This window comes from Drosophila subpulchrella, unplaced genomic scaffold (genome assembly GCF_014743375.2).
Source record: "Drosophila subpulchrella strain 33 F10 #4 breed RU33 unplaced genomic scaffold, RU_Dsub_v1.1 Primary Assembly Seq71, whole genome shotgun sequence".
Lineage (NCBI taxonomy): Eukaryota > Metazoa > Arthropoda > Insecta > Diptera > Drosophilidae > Drosophila > Drosophila subpulchrella.
In genome coordinates, this window is record NW_023665707.1 from 345,585 (window position 1) to 368,036 (window position 22,452).

At 41.4% G+C, this 22,452-nt stretch overlaps 2 protein-coding genes across 2 annotated transcripts; one reads left to right on the forward strand and one right to left on the reverse strand.

Moving 5' to 3' along the window:
* Nucleotides 1–14,120: 14,120 nt before the first annotated feature.
* LOC119562601 lies at nt 14,121–22,309 on the reverse strand. Its single transcript, XM_037875833.1, has 4 exons — nt 22,182–22,309; nt 19,914–20,289; nt 19,597–19,841; nt 14,121–14,131 (listed from the first exon to the last, which is right to left on the reverse strand). Exons 2-3 carry the CDS (start codon nt 20,132–20,134, stop codon nt 19,751–19,753), a joined length of 312 nt encoding a protein of 103 aa, XP_037731761.1. The 5' UTR covers nt 20,135–20,289; nt 22,182–22,309; the 3' UTR covers nt 14,121–14,131; nt 19,597–19,750.
* On the forward strand, nt 17,179–17,640 carry LOC119562600. Its single transcript, XM_037875832.1, has 2 exons — nt 17,179–17,381; nt 17,471–17,640. The coding sequence occupies exons 1-2, from the start codon at nt 17,181–17,183 to the stop codon at nt 17,612–17,614; spliced, it is 345 nt and encodes a 114-aa protein (XP_037731760.1). The 5' UTR covers nt 17,179–17,180; the 3' UTR covers nt 17,615–17,640.
* Nucleotides 22,310–22,452: the final 143 nt, after the last annotated feature.

Genomic DNA, 22,452 nt, shown 5'->3' on the forward strand with positions numbered 1-22,452 from the left:
ATAGCGGAACTGGTAGAATAGGTGGCTCAAGATAGGTTCAAGTTTCGGAAAACCCTCTCGAAAATCTAATTGAGCCGACAACAAGAAGGGCAAATGAAGCTGAGAAAAAGTATACGTGTCGCCAGCCGAAAATTTCCTAACTTCAAGCGCCAAATTTGAGTTTTGAGGGTCTGTGAGGAAAATAAATTGAATCGGAATTGAAAAATACGGAGAATAAACCAGAAATTCGCATTATTATTATTACCCACATCTGGGTATAGCCAGGTTTTTTATTTTGAAGATTAATTTTAAAGTAAAAAACCCCAATTGCAAAGTACCCGTAAAACCAACAACAAATATCTGCATCTACCTAAAACTAATCTACCTCAAGTAAATATTTATATTATTATTTATTTATTTAACCTAATAATTATTTATCTATGTGTTATTTATTCGTCCCTGTGGTACCCTGGTTAGGATGGTATGCAAGGAAATAAATATTAATTATAAAGGATTTGTGAATTAAAGTTAAAAGAAAGAAAATTAGTGAGTAGAGTATAATAATGGGGTGAGGTGAAGAGTAACAGACCGAGTGTCCAGTGCCAATGGAGTTGCACAAAAAGTTCCCGCAGCTCAAGGATGGGAGAGTGTATTCCGCGGCCATCTACAGCTGGTCCTCAGTTCTTGTTTCTTTTTTTAAAGTTGTCATCGAGTCTGAAAAGAAAACAAATTTACAGCATGCCGACATATCCAACTATCGTGGTCATACTCACACTTGAGAAATCCGATAGCTAGCCGGAGTCCGATGGTTGGATCCTTGAAAATAAAGTAAAAAAAATAAAACATTATAAAAAGACAGGAAAAAGATTGGAAAAAAATCTCCGGCTGGTCCTCGACAACGAATGGTGGTCCTTACAAATTGCTACACAGAGCAAGTCGTATATGTCCCACTAAGAGGCGAGAAAAGCAGCCACGAAGGATGGTCGCTGAGATGCCCTGGTTCGGTGATGCCCATCAAGTGCGTCGGAAAAAAAAAGTAAATGAACACCTGTAAAGACAGCGAAAATCAGTAACAGCAAATAGGAGAGCAGGATCAGTAGCTTACAACGTCCAGCGGTCGTGGTTCTTGTGTAATAGGTTGCTGGATGAAATACACATGCTGTCCGGCCAAATAAGGTGAAAGCTGCTGAGAAAGGAAAGAAACAAAAAGGGTTAGGAATACGAAAGAAGAATGAGATATGCATCCAGCAAATCGAGATGGTAATTCGCCACCTACCCGCGATCTCAATATATAGTTATGTGGGCGGCAGAGAGATTTAAGCGTTATGGGCGTTAAAGTGGACGTGGCAAACTTTTTTTGGGTCAATCGATAGGTGTTGACGGAACTAATACATTTCAATTAAAACTTTTTTCTAGCATGCAAATTGTGAGCGTTAGAGTGGGCGTGACAAACCTTTTTTTAGGTCATTCGATAGGTATTGACGAGACTAATACATTTCAGTTTTCTTTCTAGCAAGAAAAAATATATACCTACCTGTTACATACTTTCCGACGAATATAGTAAACCCTTTTACTCTACGAGTAACGGGTATAATTAGAAACAGTTTAGAGTTTTTTTTAACTGCGGAGCCGAAATAATGACGCCAGCTACATGTGCCAGTCAGAAAGTGAATCAAGACCTAGAGGATATTACTCCTCCACAGGGGTTTATGATGGATGGTAGCACAGCCTTTGAGATCCGCCAACAGCAGGATATGACAGGAGCAGTGGGTGCGTGGAAGAAAATACTAGCGACGGCGTTTCCCGAGGCGACCAAAAACAAGCGATGAGGAAGGGAAGAGTCCTGTGCATTTGGGTAAAGAAATAGAGTCAGCCATTAGTTTAGCCCTATTTCAAATCGTCCGCCCTACCGTGAGGCATAGGCAGACCCCCAGGAACCTCCCCCTAGACCATCAATCGATGCGAAAATGCATAATCCAATGCAGCATCGAGCTGACGGCAGACTCTGGGAAGAGCAACAGAGGGTATGGGCGGGTTGGTATCAGTATAGCCAACCACCGCCTTTGTTTAGGCCAGGAGTTCCAGCTGCTGGAAGGGACTACAAACCCGAGATGAACCATTCCAGAAAATGGGGTATATCATTCGATGGCGGACATAGGGGAATGCCAATTGGTGAATTTATATGCCGGATAGAGCATTTATAGATGGCTTACCAGGATACTTGGGAAGAGGTCCTTCGATCTTGCCTGCCTGGTAAATGGTCAGGCCAGGGAGTGGTTTTGGATGCACGTACGCACAACGGGATTGCCCAAATTTAAAGAACGCGCTGCAACTTCGGTTCCAAACGCTGCGTTCTAACTTCGAGCGTGAACGAGAACTACGCAAGCGGAAGCAACGATCAGGAGAGGGCGTTGATGAGTATCTGTAGGCGATGCGGAGCCTCCGAGCCCAGTGTTTGTGCCTAACCGAAGTAGACACTTGCAGGACGATCGCATCGCGGCAATGGTAACCACAGGCGATGCTTGAACTGCGATGAGGTTGAGCTAACGTGGTTAACAGCTAGTTGAGATAGTGTATTACGAGCCCTATTCCCAGAGGTAGGAAGTAGAACCGCGAAGTTATGAGTTGCGTTGATAACTGATTTATTCTTCTTTTGATACATGCTTATATACTACTTGGAACACGGAAGCTTAGTGTAATGATTAGTGAAATAAGCTATATTCTAAAGTAGGTCACGGAATTTTGATTATGGTAGCAGTTTGCGTAGTTGGCTCGGCTGACACTGCAAAATGTGCTGACTGCATTGGCGGGTCAGTGTACCGTTGAGTCGGTGAGACGGTGAGTTAGTGGGACATATAATATGCTGATCAGCTATTCTTATCTGCAGTGGGTGCTACTGAGCGCCTGGTACTGTTGAGCACCCTTGGGTACGAACCCCAGTTTGACATCAATATATCCGACCACGACCTAATAAGAACAATTAAGGTGAACATTAGAAAGAGGAAATCGAGGATAATATATCCGATGTGGTTAACCAACCTGGAGCAACTGAGGTAGGAATGTAACGAAGCTGAGAGGGTCTTGGCCAACCGCTGGTCGCGCTCATCCGGAATTCAAGAGCACCAGAGACCACAGAGAGAGAAACCCAGGTTCACAAGGCGTACGTAGCAGCAAGACGAGGATTCCGAGTTTTTAGAGGCCATTTCACGGGGCAGACAGGGCGGAGCGCAAAGTTTGTTGATCTGCTGTAATTGCTCCATGCCGGGACACACATATTCTGCTACAGATGCGGCAGACAGGGAGTACGTTTTACAAGGTGTCCGAAATGTCAGGCTGGAATCGCGAAATGGAGCATGATGCGACCGGAGGGGTTCCGCTCCAAGCCCAAAACGCTACTATAACTGCTCCCGGGGATCTGCTAGATATAATAAGAGATAAATATAAGTCAGTCCTTAAGAAAATATTAATAAGAATATAAGCAAGGCAAATATAGAAAGAAAGTCCGTGGCCAGACCGATCTAAGAGAGGGAACGCGACTATCAGCGGGCAAGAGAAAGGATATTTTGCGAACTAAGGCTATATAGCCCACCCAGCAAGTTGTCGAGGATAGTCCGAGCCGGGAAGCGTCACCAGCAACGAAAACAGGAACGAAGAGAGGTCTGCACAGCTTTCATAGCAGCAGCTACGACGGAGAACCGAGCGTTTGCCCAGGTATTAATCGCAAACCATCCGATCTAATACCAAAAAAAGATACCTACAAGTGTTCTGAAAATCGAGTTGAATATTTATTTATATTGGCGATTGCCTAGGTAAGCTGAAAAATGATAACCGAGCTTAAGCGGTTTTCTGACGGCGTTCGTCTCGCAGATTTTCTTTAATTCTATTGGATTCGCGAGCCGCGTTGTCCACCAGCAGCTGCAGCAAGTGCTGGGTAGCACGGGCATCGAGGGACGCGCCCAACGAACGCCGGAAGATCGACGGATCCCCACAGTGTCTACGGGAGCACCCCCTGGCAGCCGTGCTTGGAGTCACGCGGTCGCCCACCGTGTCCACAGGAGCACCCTCAGGCAGCCGTGCTTGCAGTCACGCGGTCGCCCACCGCGTCCACGGAATCACTCTCAGTATTCAACCAAGCACCAGCAGTTTCCCATCGCGATCTAAGGGCTAGAGTTCCCACAGCGTTCATCTAATCTTAGCGGACAGAAAAGCCTCTCCTTCAGCGGCTCTCCCTCGGTTGTTAACTGAGTAGCAGCAATTAAATAGGCAACAAACAAGAGAAACAGTTGCTCGATAGTTCATACAGAGCGAATATGTAGTCCCTCAGGATTCCAGATAAGTCGGCCAGTGTTTAAATTGGCCAAAACGCGAATTTTAGGGCTCGATCACGTGCACATGGAAAATTTTTCAACGGGGTTAGGGGGAGCCAGAAAGTGAATCCGCAGCTGAGGTTTGCTCATCGTCGATAAACTAGTAAATAGTGAACAGCCGCGCTTCAACGACTAACTTTTTGATTCGCTTTTTCATAATTAATGTAAGGGCATATTAATTCGCACAATGTTAGAATTTCTTTAACACTTAACCCACCCCGGATGAGTGCTAGATCGGCCGGAGTCACTAAACATGCACAGAATGACACACTGAGAGAAAAGTTTGAAATTTAATTAAATTAAATATTAGGAACAGAAAATATAGGCGTAGGTAGAACCGAATGAAAGAATAAAAATATAATCATGTAACGGGTTCGGTTTTAGGAATTATTAATTAAGAAAATAGTTGGTTGACTAAAACATATGAATGCTCTGTATTTATTTAACCCTTTGCGAACCAGAGTCGCTATTCTTTTACAGTCACCGCTCGAAACGTTGATCTTTCGTCGTGGAGAGTACACAAAGTGAGTTACTACTAAAATGTATATTCTTTGGTTAATTTATACTCGGCATTCGAATTTAATGATTAATAAACTGGTCAAACAAAAGTAAAAGAGAAAGCGGATTAAGTTGGAGATTTATATGAACATTAGTAAAACATTTGTTGTCCTAAAGCCAAACGCGATTCATTAGTAGAAGAACGGTAAAAAAATATAAATAATAATACTAATAAGGAAATAAAATTAGCGATTTAGCGTCGCTTGTGACCGGTTGTGTTTATCTTGTGCTCTGTGATTTTTGTCAATTTGTCATTAATATCTGTGATACTTGTGCCTTGTTTTGTGACTTAGTCCTTCATAACCAGCCGTGCTTGTGTTTTAAATCGTCTGTTGATGTTTAATTGTCTATTTTATTGTAAAAATTTTAACAAAGCCAAACTCTGTGTTTAGCCCGTGCATTTTGTTATTGTAACTTCTGTACGCTGTGGTGCTTTGGTTTCAATAGCTTTTGTTGTTGTTTCCCATAACCTTCTTGTAATCTCTCTCCCGTTTCTTGTCGTCTAAACTGTTGTCGTGTATATTTTGTTTGTGTTTCGCAAGCCACGCTCAGTCGACAGCCACTCTGTTGCGCTCTCTCGCTCTCGAAGTCTCTACGCGCTCTTATACTTTTGTGTTCTTGTGTGTCTACATTTTTATTTGTTTGATCCCAGTGTCAAATTAAGTGAGGTATTTATAATTCTTTTGATTCTTTGGTTTTATTAATAACTTTTTTTCTTAAATTAAAAATGGCTCTTTTTTGTAGCAAAAAAGATTGTCAGTTTGGATCGTCACCTAATGACGTTTTTATTTACTGTCGTCTCTGCAACATAGTCATACACCCAAAATGTACTGGACTTGTTGGCAGAGTAAAAGATTATATTGATCTGCGTGTTGGTTTTTCGTGGACTTGTGCCTCATGCGTGGAAATAGATCGTGATTTGGATGGCTATGTTGCGCTGACCAATGATCGTTTTATGAAACTGTTCGATAAACTCATGAGCGTAGTTGCTGATTTTAAAGAGTTTAAGGCGGACCTTGATAATAAAAAAATGTCAGTAGGGTCACCTAAACGCAAGAAGACTGCTCCTTTAAAATCTCTTCAAGTAAAGGCATCAGTTCCAAATCCCAACTTAGCTTCTAATATTTTTACCCGATCGGTAACGGCAGCAATGTCGGCATCCACTGGGGCTGGGGGACCTAAAGCTTCTCTGACAGAAGTACCCATAGGTACCAAAAGCTCTGGAGTCCCTGTTTCTGCTAGTCAGCCTACCGTTTCAAACCTTACGCAGCTTTCTGTGCCTACGGTGGAAGTTAGCTCTATAGGAGTCCCTAGTCTCGATAATCAGACGAACGATGTTCAGATTGCTGGTGGTGGAAGAAAGAGCCTCTCGGTTGTTCCATATAGGAAGCAATTATTTGTGTCTCGTTTAACACCTGAAACCACATCTGCAGATGTTTTGGAATTTATACAACAGGAATTCCCATCTCAAAACATCATAGTGGAGGAGTTTAAATTACCACACGTTCGTAGGATATCTTCCTTTAAAATATCTGCTCCTCCGGAAGTATTTAATGTACTAAATTCTAAAAATTTTTGGCTTAATGATGAATTGGTCATTAAAGAATTTGTTCCAAACAGACGGAGAACTAATAATAGGCCTTCCACGACAGTACCTGCGCCAAAAAACTGAGCAGTTTATTTTTGGCCTATCAAAATGTTAGGGGACTTAATATGAAGCTACCTAAGCTTTAAGCTGACTCCTCTTCCTTTTCGGAAGACATTCTGGCCTTTACTGAGACTTGGCTGAAACCGGAGATATCAGACTCTGAAGTTCTGTCCAAAAATTTTAGTACGTATAGAACTGGTCGCTCTCCTCGTAAGGGGGTGGGGTGCTGGTTGCCGTTACCTCTACTTTAACACCGGAAAGGATATACTTTCTTAATTCCAATGAAATAGAATTCGTTGGTGTTAAAGTTTCTTTGAAATCTTTTTCTATTTATGTAACTTGTTCTTATATTCCACCTGGATCCGACTTAACAATTTATAAGCAACATTTGTCTGCAATAAAAACTGTTTTATCTCATATTTCCGAAAGGGATCTTTTGATTGTTTTGGGTGATTTCAATCTCTCTGACATTTCTTGGTCCCTTTCCACTGACTCACTTGTCTCTACCCCCTTATCTGACCATGAATTCGTTGACGGTCTGTTAGAATTATCATTACAGCAAGTTAGCTTTATACGTAATTCTCTAAACAGACAATTAGATCTTGTATTTGCTTTAAATCCGTCTGAAGTCACGGTATCTAGAATTGACCCACTAGTTATGCCAGAAGACCGGTATCATCCCACATTAGAACTTACAATTTGTCTTCCCTGCGTTGACACCCTCTCTCCTTCTCTTTCACCAACTAAAAGTAGATGCTTTCGTAAATGTGACTTTAGTAAACTCAATACCTTGATTTCACAATATAACTGGACAAATTTATATAATTGCTTGGATATTGAAAGTGCTACGGAACTATTTTATAGTGTTCTAAACTCTTTTTTCTGTGAATGTGTTCCTGATAGTTTTGCTCCTAAGTTAGACAGGCCTCCTTGGTTTACCAATCAGTTGCAAAGACTTAGAAACCTAAAAACAAACTTCTATAAAAAGTACAAAAAGTCGGGTAGGCCATCCGATTTTTCAAGATATGTGGTGGCTCGTACTAATTTTAATGTACTTAACAGTCATTGCTATTCCATGTATTTGAACCGATGTAAATTTGAATTTTCAAAGGATCCAAGGCAGTTTTATAACTTTGTCAATGCTAAGCGAAAGTCTTCAGCCTTGCCATCATCTGTACGATTAAACTCTATTGAGGCATCTACGGATCCCGAAATTGCAGATTTATTTGCTGAATTCTTCCAATCTACTTATAGTTCTGTTTCTTGGTCTAATTCTAGCTACCCTAATCACTTAAACAGGGCAAATTGTATTTTTTCTCCTGTAATCACCGAAAGTTCTCTCTTAAGTGATTTAGAAACTATAACGCCAACCTATTCTCCGGGGCCAGATGGACTCCCTGGGTGTGTTCTTAAGTTTTGTGCCCGAACTATTTGTAAACCCATTCTTAAACTTTTTAATTTGTCTATCTCATCATCTGTTTTTCCTACTATCTGGAAAGATTCTTTTATTATTCCTCTCCACAAAAAGGGTGCGAAGGTTAATGTTCAGAACTATAGAGGAATCTCCAAATTGTCTGCAATTCCTAAAATATTTGAACGCATTATTACCTCTCAGTTGCAACATTTGTGCTCCTCTTTATTATCGCCGTGTCAACATGGTTTTGTTAAGCGAAGATCGACCACCACTAATCTGCTCGAATTGACATCTTTTGTAATAGATGGGTTTAACGAAAAATTGCAGACAGACGTTATATATACAGATTTTAGTAAAGCCTTTGACTCTGTAAACCACTCTCTTCTTTTATTCAAATTAGATCAGCTCGGGTTTCCGAATAATCTGTTAACTTGGATTTCAAGTTATTTGAATGGTAGATCTCAGAGGGTTTTATTCAAAAACGCTGTTTCCAAGATGATCAATGTGACATCTGGAGTGCCTCAGGGCAGTCATTTTGGCCCTTTGCTGTTTACTCTGTTTATAAATGATCTTCCCTATATTTTAACTCAGTGGGATTTATTCTCGTGTATAATGTATGCTGATGATGTTAAGCTTTGTTTTTCATATAATAATATTGAGTCTGGTTTCTGCTTGCAGTCAGACATTAATAGATTCCAGGAATGGTGTCAGTACAACCTTTTGAATTTAAACTATCTTAAATGCAACGTTATGACTTTTTATAGGGGTACGCCAACGTTCATAAGCTACTCTCTTCAGAACATGTCCCTGGACCCAATATACTCAGTAAACGATTAAGGTGTTCTCCTAGATCCTAAACTTAAATTTGACTCCCACATAACCTCTACTGTAAATAAAGCTATGAGTGTTCTTGGGTTTATAAAGCGTTGGTCTAAGGAATTTGATGATCCATACACTACCAAATTATTATTTACCTCCCTTGTCCGTCCTAATTTGGAATACTGTTCTTCCGTTTGGAGTCCTCAGTATCAAGTGCACATTGACCGTATAGAGTCCGTACAGAAACAATTTCTTCTTTTTGCCTTACGTGGTTTGAACTGGGATCAAAACGTCAGGTTGCCTTCTTACTCGAGTAGATTGCTTTTAATTAATTTGCCTAGTCTAGTAAGCCGTAGAACTATGCTTGGTACTATTTTTATGAATAATCTTATCAGAGGCGATATTGATTCTGTAGATTTGGTAAGCCGCCTTACTTTCAATGTTCCTGTTAGACTAATGCGAAACTACTATCCTATAAACTTGCCACGATGTTCATCTAATTTTAGTCAGCATGAGCCTTTTCGCGTTCTTTGTAATAATTATAACAACCTATATCATTTAATTTGTTCCTCAACCTCTATCCCTGTATTAAAAACTAAAATCTTAGCTCATTTGCTTTAGTCTTGTTGATCTATGTTTTGTCCTGTCCTTGTTTGTTCTATGTACCTTCCTCGCGAATCGTATTTGCCCGAAATAAAAATGGGCCCGCGCGTAACAAGCACGTGCTTGGTGTCGTTTGGGCCACTTGTTTGTACTGCTCTTAGTGCATCAACGTTCAACAAATATAATATAAAGCCGAACGCGATTCATTAGTAGAAGAACGGTAAAAAAATATAAATAATAATACTAATAAGGAAATAAAATTAAGCTGTGAATACACTGAGAGAAAATAAGAACAACATTTAGAACCAAATAATGGAAGATATTTCCTTTGTAGAGTAAGAGCCTTTTAAAACATTAAGTAAAACTTATCTATGAAATCAACAATGACATTTCTCTATATTTTATATATATTAAGAGCCCTTATTAAAATTTAAGATTACCTCATACTATGCGTACCTAGTGATTATATATGTTTATGGAGAACAAACTAATGGATTTTTTGGTCATTAGACATCGATAGTATATATAGCCTATTATACCCTTCGGCTATTGACATTTGCAATTGTATTCCACCTATGTCTTTTCCCAATGTCGAAAGGGGAGTAACCCGCACTGGCAACCTAGGCATGAAATTTAATTTAGATTATTACAATGGATTTAAACAAAACCATGGAGTAATTATTTCGCTGAAACTCTGCAGGTGATGATGCGGTCGTAAGGGTATCTAAAGGGATCACGCGAATCAAAAATTGGATCCGGTGATCTTAGGTAGGGCGGGCCACAGGCGTAACAACATCGGCGTCTCGTTTACCGAATTTTCCTTCTCTTGGTTGGATCTATCTCTTTAGTGGAATTAATTTACATTCTCCCGGTTTCTCTCCATTGTCAACGATTTAATTTCGTATGTCGTCGCAAGCACGCTCAATTTCTTGATTAATAATAATAGGCAAGTACCAGATCTGGATTAGCAAGACCTTCATCCCCAAAGCCGACGAGCTAGAGCCCGATACTATAGCGTGCCCCGCAAGGACAGATCTGTGTTCAATACTGTGCTACATAAGGTTGCACGTTACACAAGCCACGTGTCTGTGAAATTCGACTTTCGTCGTGCATTTTTAAAGAATACAAAATAACAATAAAAAAGGCTTCCAAGAAGTGGTTGTAATATGAATTCAAAAAAAGAAGGTCTATATTAAGTGTTGGTGTGTTTAAACGGTTAAAATCTGTCGTGTTGTCTTTGTAATTAATGGTTAAAGTGAGTTGTCTTTTAAGCTTTTTTTAATTAGAAATCTTAAGTTTAAATAGAGCAACAAAGTGAGTCCAGCTGAGTCCACTTCTGAGGCCTGTTAGGCCTTTTAGAGTATTTAATTCTTGTTCAAATGTATGTTGTCAGAATCGCCACATATTGCCAATTTCTTTTTTTTAATTTAATTTTTTAGTACATAACCATTTGCAACTTTGAGTACTTTTCCAAATGGAAGGAAAATGAAATCAAGAAGGCCAAAGAAGATGCTACTCTAACTTTTTTCAAAGCCAAAATTGCTAATTCTGACCTAGACAAAGGGGAAAAGACTTTGATCGCGAGAACCAGAACAGTATACTTCCGCTTACACCAACTATGAATCAAATGCAAATCGAATTTGAAGTTATTTCAGGAAGATCATGCTTGTTGGCTTTTTCAAAGTCCTTAAAGTCGGTCGGCCATCCATCTCTAATCTTCCAGGCCAGAGGAAATAGATCCCGAAGAAGGCAAGCTGCAGATTTAGCTGCATCTGAGGGCGGCAACGTAACCTTGTTGATCCAAGCGGCTAGTGTAGCTACGCGGAAGGTGGGTAAAGCGGACCTTGCATCGTTACTTAAGCTATCAACGTTAATGCTACTTATCTACTAATCTTTTATAACTTTGCAACTTTGCAGCTTGCCAAGAAAAGAAATAACCAAGATCATCAGGCTTCGACTACGACACACAAAGCTGACACACGAGTACCGATTCTTCCAGTCAATAAACAACCAATGCCGATTCTGCACCACAGACGCCATATCGATCTCACATATTCTTAACGACTGCTCCGCACTTCAAACAAACTTCAAACACATAGACCTAGTAACCCAAATATAAAACAAGGAAGAACGCTATAGTCGAGTACCTCGTCTATCAGATACCCGTTACTCAGCTAAAGGGGCCAAAGGGAAATGGAGATATGCAAGCAGCAAAGCGAGATTGAAATGCGTCACCCATCGGCGGTAGACAGATTTAGGCGTTATGGGCGTTATAGTGGGCGTGGCAAAGTTTTTATTCGTCCCTGTGGTATTCTGGTTAGGATGGTATGCAAGGAAATAAATATTAATTATAAAGGACTTGTGAATTAAAGTTAAAAGAAAGAAAATTAGTGAGTAGAGTATAATAATGGGGTGAGGTGACGAGTAACAGACCGAGTGTCCAGTGCCAAGGGAGTTGCACAAAAAGTTCCCGCAGCTCAAGGATGGGAGAGTGTATTCCGCGGCCATCTACAGCTGGTCCCCAGTTCTTGTTTCTTTTTTTTAAAGTTGTCATCGAGTCTGAAAAGAAAACAAATTTACAGCATGCCGACGTATCCAACTATCGTGGTCATACTCACACTTGAGAAACCCGATAGCTAGCCGGAGTCCGATGGTTGGATCCTTGAAAATAAAGTAAATAAAATAAAACATTATAAAAAGACAGGAAAAAGATTGTAAAAAAATCTTCGGCTGGTCCTCGACAACGAATGGTGGTCCTTACAAATTGCCACGCAGAGCAAGTCGTATATGTCCCACTAAGAGGCGAGAAAAGCAGCCACGAAGGATGGTCGCTGAGATGCCCTGGTTCGGTGATGCCCATCAAGTGCGTCGGAAAAAAAAAGTAAATGAACACCTGTAAAGACAGCGAAAATCAGTAAAAGCAAATAGGAGAGCAGGATCAGTAGCTTACAACGTCCAGCGGTCGTGGTTCTTGTGTAATAGGTTGCTGGATGAAATACACATGCTGTCCGGCCAAATAAGGTGAAAGCTGCTGAGAAAGGAAAGAAACAAAAAGGGTTAGGAATACGAAAGAAAAATGAGATATGCAACCAGCAAATCGAGATTGTAATTCGCCACCTACCCGCGATCTCAATATATAGTTATGTGGGCGGCAGAGAGATTTTAGCGTTATGGTGGACGTGGCAAACTTTTTTTGGGTCAATCGATAGGTGTTGACGGAACTAATACATTTCAATTAAAACTTTTTTCTAGCATGCAAATTGTGGGCGTAGAGTGGACGTGTCAAATCTTTTTTTAGGTCATTCGTAGGCATTGACGAGACTAATACATTTCAGTTTTCTTTCTAGCAAGAAAAAATATATACCTACCTGTTACATACTTTCCGACGAATACAGTAAACCCTTTTACTCTACGAGTAACGGGTATAATTAGAAACAGTTTAGAGTTTTTTTTAACTGCGGAGCCGAAATAATGACGCCAGCTACATGTGCCAGTCAGAAAGTGAATCAAGACCTAGAGGATATTACTCCTCCTCAGGGGTTTATGATGGATGGTAGCACAGCCTTTGAGATCCGCCAACAGCAGGATATGGCAGGAGCAGTGGGTGCGTGGAAGAAAATACTAGCGACGGCGTTTCCCGCGGCGACCAAAAACAAGCGATGAGGAAGGGAAGAGTCCTGTGCATTTGGGTAAAGAAATAGAGTCAGCCATTAGTTTAGCCCTATTTCAAATCGTCCGCCCTACCGTGAGGCATAGGCAGACCCCCAGGAACCTCCTCCTAGACCATCAATCGATGCGAAAATGCATAATCCAACGCAGCATCGAGCTGACGGCAGACTCTGGGAAGAGCAACAGAGGGTATGGGCGGGTTGATATCAGTATAGCCAACCACCGCCTTTGTTTAGGCCAGGAGTTCCAGCTGCTGGAAGGGACTATAAACCCGAGATGAACCATTCCAGAAAATGGGGTATATCATTCGATGGCAGACATAGGGGAATGCCAATTGGTGAATTTATATGCCGGATAGAGCATTTATAGATGGCTTACCAAGATACTTGGGAAGAGGTCCTTCGATCTTGCCTGCCTGGTAAATGGTCAGGCCAGGGAGTGGTTTTGGATGCACGTACGCACAACGGGATTGTACCGTTGAGTCGGTGAGACGGTGAGTTAGTGGGACATATAATATGCTGATCAGCTATTTTTATTTGCAGTGGGTGCTACTGAGCGCCTGGTACTGTTGAGCACCCTTGGGTACGAACTCCCAGTTTGACATCAATATATCCGACCACGACCTAATAAGAACAATTAAGGTGAACATTAAAAAGAGGAAATCGAGGATAATATATCCGATGTGGTTAACCAACCTGAAGCAACTGAGGTAGGAATATAACGAAGCTGAGAGGGTCTTGGCCAACCGCTGGTCGCGCTCATCCGGAATGCAAGAGCACCAGAGACCACAGAGAGAGAAACCCAGGTTCACAAGGCGTACGTAGCAGCAAGACGAGGATTCCGAGTTTATAGAGGCCATTTCCCGGGGCAGATAGGGCGGAGCGCAAAGTTTGTTGATCTGCTGTAATTGCTCCATGCCGGGACACTCATATTCTGCTACAGATGCGGCAGACAGGGAGTACGTTTTACAAGGTGTCCGAAATGTCAGGCTGGAATCGCAAAATGGAGCATGATGCGACCGGAGGGGTTCCGCTCCAAGCCCAAAACGACACTATAACTGCTCCCGGTGATCTGCTAGATATAATAAGAGGTAAATATAAGTCAGTCCTTAAGAAAATATTAATAAGAATATAAGCAAGGCAAATATAGAAAGAAAGTCCGTGGCCAGACCGATCTAAGAGAGGGAACGCGACTATCAGCGGGCAAGAGAAAGGATATTTTGCGAACCAAGGCGATATAGCCCACCCAGCAAGTTGTCGAGGATAGTCCGAGCCGGGAAGCGTCACCAGCAACGAAAAAAGGGACGAAGAGAGGTGTGCACAGCTATCATAGCAGCAGCTACGACGGAGAACCGAGCGTTTGCCCAGGTATTAATCGCAAACCATCCGATCTAATACCAAAAAAAGATACCAACAAGTGTTCTGAAAATCGAGTTGAATATTTATTTATATTGGCGATTGCCTAGGTAAGCTGAAAAATTATAACCGAGCTTAAGCGGTTTTCTGACGGCGTTCGTCTCGCAGATTTTCTTTAATTCTATTGGATTCGCGAGCCGCGTTGTCCACCAGCAGCTGCAGCAAGTGCTGGGTAGCACGGGCATCGAGGGACGCGCCCAACGAACGCCGGAAGATCGACGGATCCCCACAGTGTCTACGGGAGCACCCCCTGGCAGCCGTGCTTGGAGTCACGCGGTCGCCCACCGTGTCCACAGGAGCACCCTCCGGCAGCCGTGCTTGCAGTCACGCGGTCGCCCACCGCGTCCACGGAATCACTCTCAGTATTCAACCAAGCACCAGCAGTTTCCCATCGCGATCTAAGGGCTAGAGTTCCCACAGCGTTCATCTAATCTTAGCGGACAGAAAAGCCTCTCCTTCAGCGGCTCTCCCTCGGTTGTTAACTGAGTAGCAGCAATTAAATAGGCAACAAACAAGAGAAACAGTTGCTCGATAGTTCATACAGAGCGAATATGTAGTCCCTCAGGATTCCAGATAAGTCGGCCAGTGTTTAAATTGGCCAAAACGCGAATTTTAGGGCTCGATCACGTGCACATGAAAAATTTTTCAACGGGGTTAGGGGGAGCCAGAAAGTGAATCCGCAGCTGAGGTTTGCCCATCGTCGATAAACTAGTAAATAGTGAACAGCCGCGCTTCAACGATTAACTTCTTGATTCGCTTTTTCATAATTAATGTAAGGGCATATAAATTCGCACAATGTTAGAATTTCTTTAACATTTAACCCACCCCGGATAAGTGCTAGATCGGCCGGAGTCACTAAACATGCACAGAATGACACACTGAGAGAAACGATTGAAATTAAATTAAATTAAATATTAAATAAGATACAATTATTTTAGGAACAGAAAATATAGGCGTAGGTAGAACCGAATGAAAGAATAAAAATATAATCATGTAACGGGTTCGGTTTTAGGAATTATTAATTAATAAAATAGTTGGTTAACTAAAACATATGAATGCTCTGTATTTATTTAACCCTTTGCGAACCAGAGTCGCTATTCTTTTACAGTCACCGCTCGGAACATTGATCTTTCGTCGTGGAGAGTACACAAAGTGAGTTACTACAAAAATGTATATTCTTTGGTTAATTTATACTCGGCATTCGAATTTAATGATTAATAAACTGGTCAAACAAAAGTAAAAGAGAAAGCGGATTAAGTTGGAGATTTATATGAACATTAGTAAAACATTTGTTGTCCTAAAGCCGAACGCGATTCATTAGTAGAAGAACGGTAAAAAAATATAAATAATAATACTAATAAGGAAATAAAATTAAGCTGTGAATACACTGAGAGAAAATAAGAACAACATTTAGAACCAAATAATGGAAGATATTTCCTTTGTAGAGTAAGAGCCTTTTAAAACATTAAGTAAAACTTATCTGTGAAATCAACAATGACATTTCTCTATATTTTATATATATTAAGAGCCCTTATTAAAATTTAAGATTACCTCATACTATGCGTACCTAGTGATTATATATGTTTATGGAGAACAAACTATTGGATTTTTTGGTCATTAGACATCGATAGTATACATAGCCTCTTATTCCCTTCGGCTATTGACATTTGCAATTGTATTCCACCTATGTCTTTTCCCAATGTCGAAAGGGGAGTAACCCGCACTGGCAACCTAGGCATGAAATTTAATTTAGATTATTAAAATGGAAACTCTGCAGGTGATGATGCGGTCGTAAGGATATCTAAAGGGATCACGCGAATCAAAAATTGGATCCGGTGATCTTAGGTAGGGCGGGCCACAGGCGTAACAACATCGGCGTCTCGTTTACCGAATTTTCCTTCTCTTGGTTGGATCTATCTCTTTAGTGGAATTAATTTACATTCTCCCAGTTTCTCCCCATTGTCAACAATTTAATTTCGTATGTCGTCGCAAGCACGCTCAATTTCTTGATTAATAATAATAGGCAAGTACCAGATCTGGATTAGCAAGACCTCCACCCCCAAAGCCAACGAGCTAGAGCCCGATACTATAGCGTGCCCCGCAAGGACAGATCTGTGTTCAATACTGTGCTACATAAGGTTGCACGTTACACAAGCCACGTGTCTGTGAAATTCGACTTTCGTCGTGCATTTTTAAAGTATACAAAATAACAATAAAAAAGGCTTCCAAGAAGTTGTTGTAATATGAATTCAAAGAAAGAAGGTCTATATTAAGTGTTGGTGTGCTTAAACGGTTGAAATCTGTCGTCTTGTCCTTGTAATTAATGGTTAAAGTGAGTTGTCTTTTAAGCTTTTTTTAATTAGAAATCTTAAGTTTAAATAGAGCAACAAAGTGAGTCCAGCGGAGTCCACTTCTGAGGCCTGTTAGGCCTTTTAGAGTATTTAATTCTTGTTCAAATGTATATTGTCAGAATCGCCACATATTGCCAATTTTTTTTTTTAAATTAATTTTTTAGTACATAACCTCAAGATTTGCAACTTTAAGTTATTTTTCAAATGGAAAGAAAATGAAATCAAGAAGGCCAAAGAAGATGCTACTCTAACTTTTTTCAAAGCCAAAATTGCTAATTCTGACCTAGACAAAGGGGAAAAGACTTTGATCGCGAGAACCAGAACAGTATACTTCCGCTTACACCAACTATGAATCAAATGCAAATCGAATTTGAAGTTATTTCAGGAAGATCATGCTTGTTGGCTTTTTCAAAGTCCTTAAAGTCGGTCGGCCATCCATCTCTAATCTTCCAGGCCAGAGGAAATAGATCCCGAAGAAGGCAAGCTGCAGATTTAGCTGCATCTGAGGGCGGCAACGTAACCTTGTTGATCCAAGCGGCTAGTGTAGCTACGCGGAAGGTGGGTAAAGCGGACCTTGCATCGTTACTTAAGCTATCAACGTTAATGCTACTTATCTACTAATCTTTTATAACTTTGCAACTTTGCAGCTTGCCAAGAAAAGAAATAACCAAGATCATCAGGCTTCGACTACGACACACAAAGCTGACACACGAGTACCGATTCTTCCAGTCAATAAACAACCAATGCCGATTCTGCACCACAGACGCCATATCGATCTCACATATTCTTAACGACTGCTCCGCACTTCAAACAAACTTCAAACACATAGACCTAGTAACCCAAATATAAAAGAAGGAAGAACGCTATAGTCGAGTACCTCGTCTATCAGATACCCGTTACTCAGCTAAAGGGGCCAAAGGGAAATGGAGATATGCAAGCAGCAAAGCGAGATTGAAATGCGTCACCCATCGGCGGTAGACAGATTTAGGCGTTATGGGCGTTATAGTGGGCGTGGCAAAGTTTTTATTCGTCCCTGTGGTATTCTGGTTAGGATGGTATGCAAGGAAATAAATATTAATTATAAAGGACTTGTGAATTAAAGTTAAAAGAAAGAAAATTAGTGAGTAGAGTATAATAATGGGGTGAGGTGACGAGTAACAGACCGAGTGTCCAGTGCCAAGGGAGTTGCACAAAAAGTTCCCGCAGCTCAAGGATGGGAGAGTGTATTCCGCGGCCATCTACAGCTGGTCCCCAGTTCTTGTTTCTTTTTTTTAAAGTTGTCATCGAGTCTGAAAAGAAAACAAATTTACAGCATGCCGACGTATCCAACTATCGTGGTCATACTCACACTTGAGAAATCCGATAGCTAGCCGGAGTCCGATGGTTGGATCCTTGAAAATAAAGTAAATAAAATAAAACATTATAAAAAGACAGGAAAAAGATTGTAAAAAAATCTTCGGCTGGTCCTCGACAACGAATGGTGGTCCTTACAAATTGCCACGCAGAGCAAGTCGTATATGTCCCACTAAGAGGCGAGAAAAGCAGCCACGAAGGATGGTCGCTGAGATGCCCTGGTTCGGTGATGCCCATCAAGTGCGTCGGAAAAAAAAAGTAAATGAACACCTGTAAAGACAGCGAAAATCAGTAAAAGCAAATAGGAGAGCAGGATCAGTAGCTTACAACGTCCAGCGGTCGTGGTTCTTGTGTAATAGGTTGCTGGATGAAATACACATGCTGTCCGGCCAAATAAGGTGAAAGCTGCTGAGAAAGGAAAGAAACAAAAAGGGTTAGGAATACGAAAGAAAAATGAGATATGCAACCAGCAAATCGAGATTGTAATTCGCCACCTACCCGCGATCTCAATATATAGTTATGTGGGCGGCAGAGAGATTTTAGCGTTATGGTGGACGTGGCAAACTTTTTTTGGGTCAATCGATAGGTGTTGACGGAACTAATACATTTCAATTAAAACTTTTTTCTAGCATGCAAATGGCGTAGAGTGGACGTGTCAAATCTTTTTTTAGGTCATTCGTAGGCATTGACGAGACTAATACATTTCAGTTTTCTTTCTAGCAAGAAAAAATATATACCTACCTGTTACATACTTTCCGACGAATACAGTAAACCCTTTTACTCTACGAGTAACGGGTATAATTAGAAACAGTTTAGAGTTTTTTTTAACTGCGGAGCCGAAATAATGACGCCAGCTACATGTGCCAGTCAGAAAGTGAATCAAGACCTAGAGGATATTACTCCTCCTCAGGGGTTTATGATGGATGGTAGCACAGCCTTTGAGATCCGCCAACAGCAGGATATGGCAGGAGCAGTGGGTGCGTGGAAGAAAATACTAGCGACGGCGTTTCCCGCGGCGACCAAAAACAAGCGATGAGGAAGGGAAGAGTCCTGTGCATTTGGGTAAAGAAATAGAGTCAGCCATTAGTTTAGCCCTATTTCAAATCGTCCGCCCTACCGTGAGGCATAGGCAGACCCCCAGGAACCTCCTCCTAGACCATCAATCGATGCGAAAATGCATAATCCAACGCAGCATCGAGCTGACGGCAGACTCTGGGAAGAACAACAGAGGGTATGGGCGGGTTGATATCAGTATAGCCAACCACCGCCTTTGTTTAGGCCAGGAGTTCCAGCTGCTGGAAGGGACTATAAACCCGAGATGAACCATTCCAGAAAATGGGGTATATCATTCGATGGCAGACATAGGGGAATGCCAATTGGTGAATTTATATGCCGGATAGAGCATTTATAGATGGCTTACCAAGATACTTGGGAAGAGGTCCTTCGATCTTGCCTGCCTGGTAAATGGTCAGGCCAGGGAGTGGTTTTGGATGCACGTACGCACAACGGGATTGTACCGTTGAGTCGGTGAGACGGTGAGTTAGTGGGACATATAATATGCTGATCAGCTATTTTTATTTGCAGTGGGTGCTACTGAGCGCCTGGTACTGTTGAGCACCCTTGGGTACGAACTCCCAGTTTGACATCAATATATCCGACCACGACCTAATAAGAACAATTAAGGTGAACATTAAAAAGAGGAAATCGAGGATAATATATCCGATGTGGTTAACCAACCTGAAGCAACTGAGGTAGGAATATAACGAAGCTGAGAGGGTCTTGGCCAACCGCTGGTCGCGCTCATCCGGAATGCAAGAGCACCAGAGACCACAGAGAGAGAAACCCAGGTTCACAAGGCGTACGTAGCAGCAAAACGAGGATTCCGAGTTTATAGAGGCCATTTCCCGGGGCAGATAGGGCGGAGCGCAAAGTTTGTTGATCTGCTGTAATTGCTCCATGCCGGGACACTCATATTCTGCTACAGATGCGGCAGACAGGGAGTACGTTTTACAAGGTGTCCGAAATGTCAGGCTGGAATCGCAAAATGGAGCATGATGCGACCGGAGGGGTTCCGCTCCAAGCCCAAAACGACACTATAACTGCTCCCGGTGATCTGCTAGATATAATAAGAGGTAAATATAAGTCAGTCCTTAAGAAAATATTAATAAGAATATAAGCAAGGCAAATATAGAAAGAAAGTCCGTGGCCAGACCGATCTAAGAGAGGGAACGCGACTATCAGCGGGCAAGAGAAAGGATATTTTGCGAACCAAGGCGATATAGCCCACCCAGCAAGTTGTCGAGGATAGTCCGAGCCGGGAAGCGTCACCAGCAACGAAAAAAGGGACGAAGAGAGGTGTGCACAGCTATCATAGCAGCAGCTACGACGGAGAACCGAGCGTTTGCCCAGGTATTAATCGCAAACCATCCGATCTAATACCAAAAAAAGATACCAACAAGTGTTCTGAAAATCGAGTTGAATATTTATTTATATTGGCGATTGCCTAGGTAAGCTGAAAAATTATAACCGAGCTTAAGCGGTTTTCTGACGGCGTTCGTCTCGCAGATTTTCTTTAATTCTATTGGATTCGCGAGCCGCGTTGTCCACCAGCAGCTGCAGCAAGTGCTGGGTAGCACGGGCATCGAGGGACGCGCCCAACGAACGCCGGAAGATCGACGGATCCCCACAGTGTCTACGGGAGCACCCCCTGGCAGCCGTGCTTGGAGTCACGCGGTCGCCCACCGTGTCCACAGGAGCACCCTCCGGCAGCCGTGCTTGCAGTCACGCGGTCGCCCACCGCGTCCACGGAATCACTCTCAGTATTCAACCAAGCACCAGCAGTTTCCCATCGCGATCTAAGGGCTAGAGTTCCCACAGCGTTCATCTAATCTTAGCGGACAGAAAAGCCTCTCCTTCAGCGGCTCTCCCTCGGTTGTTAACTGAGTAGCAGCAATTAAATAGGCAACAAAAAAGAGAAACAGTTGCTCGATAGTTCATACAGAGCGAATATGTAGTCCCTCAGGATTCCAGATAAGTCGGCCAGTGTTTAAATTGGCCAAAACGCGAATTTTAGGGCTCGATCACGTGCACATGGAAAATTTTTCAACGGGGTTAGGGGGAGCCAGAAAGTGAATCCGCAGCTGAGGTTTGCCCATCGTCGATAAACTAGTAAATAGTGAACAGCCGCGCTTCAACGATTAACTTCTAGGTTCGCTTTTTCATAATTAATGTAAGGGCATATAAATTCGCACAATGTTAGAATTTCTTTAACATTTAACCCACCCCGGATAAGTGCTAGATCGGCCGGAGTCACTAAACATGCACAGAATGACACACTGAGAGAAACGTTTGAAATTAAATTAAATTAAATATGAAATAAAATAAAATTATTTTAGGAACAGAAAATATAGGCGTAGGTAGAACCGAATGAAAGAATAAAAATATAATCATGTAACGGGTTCGGTTTTAGGAATTATTAATTAAGAAAATAGTTGGTTGACTAAACCATTAAACCCTTTGCGAACCAGAGTCGCTATTCTTTTACAGTAACCGCTCGGAACATTGATCTTTCGTCGTGGAGAGTACACAAAGTGAGTTACTACAAAAATGTATATTCTTTGGTTAATTTATACTCGGCATTCGAATTTAATGATTAATAAACTGGTCAAACAAAAGTAAAAGAGAAAGCGGATTAAGTTGGAGATTTATATGAACATTAGTAAAACATTTGTTGTCCTAAAGCCGAACGCGAATCATTAGTAGAAGAACGGTAAAAAAATATAAATAATAATACTAATAAGGAAATAAAATTAAGCTGTGAATACACTGAGAGAAAATAAGAACAATATTTAGAACCAAATAATGGAAGATATTTCCTTTGTAGAGTAAGAGCCTTTTAAAACATTAAGTAAAACTTATCTATGAAATCAACAATGAAATTTCTCTATATTTTATAAATATTAAGAGCCCTTATTAAAATTTAAGATTACCTCATACTATGCGTACCTAGTGATTATATATGTTTATGGAGAACAAACTATTGGATTTTTTGGTGATTAGACATCGATAGTATATATAGCCTCTTATTCCCTTCGGCTATTGACATTTGCAATTGTATTCCACCTATGTCTTTTGCCAATGTCGAAAGGGGAGTAACCCGCACTGGCAACCTAGGCATGAAATTTAATTTAGATTATTACAATGGATTTAAACAAAACCATGGAGTAATTATTTCGCTGAAACTCTGCAGGTGATGATGCGGTCGTAAGGGTATCTA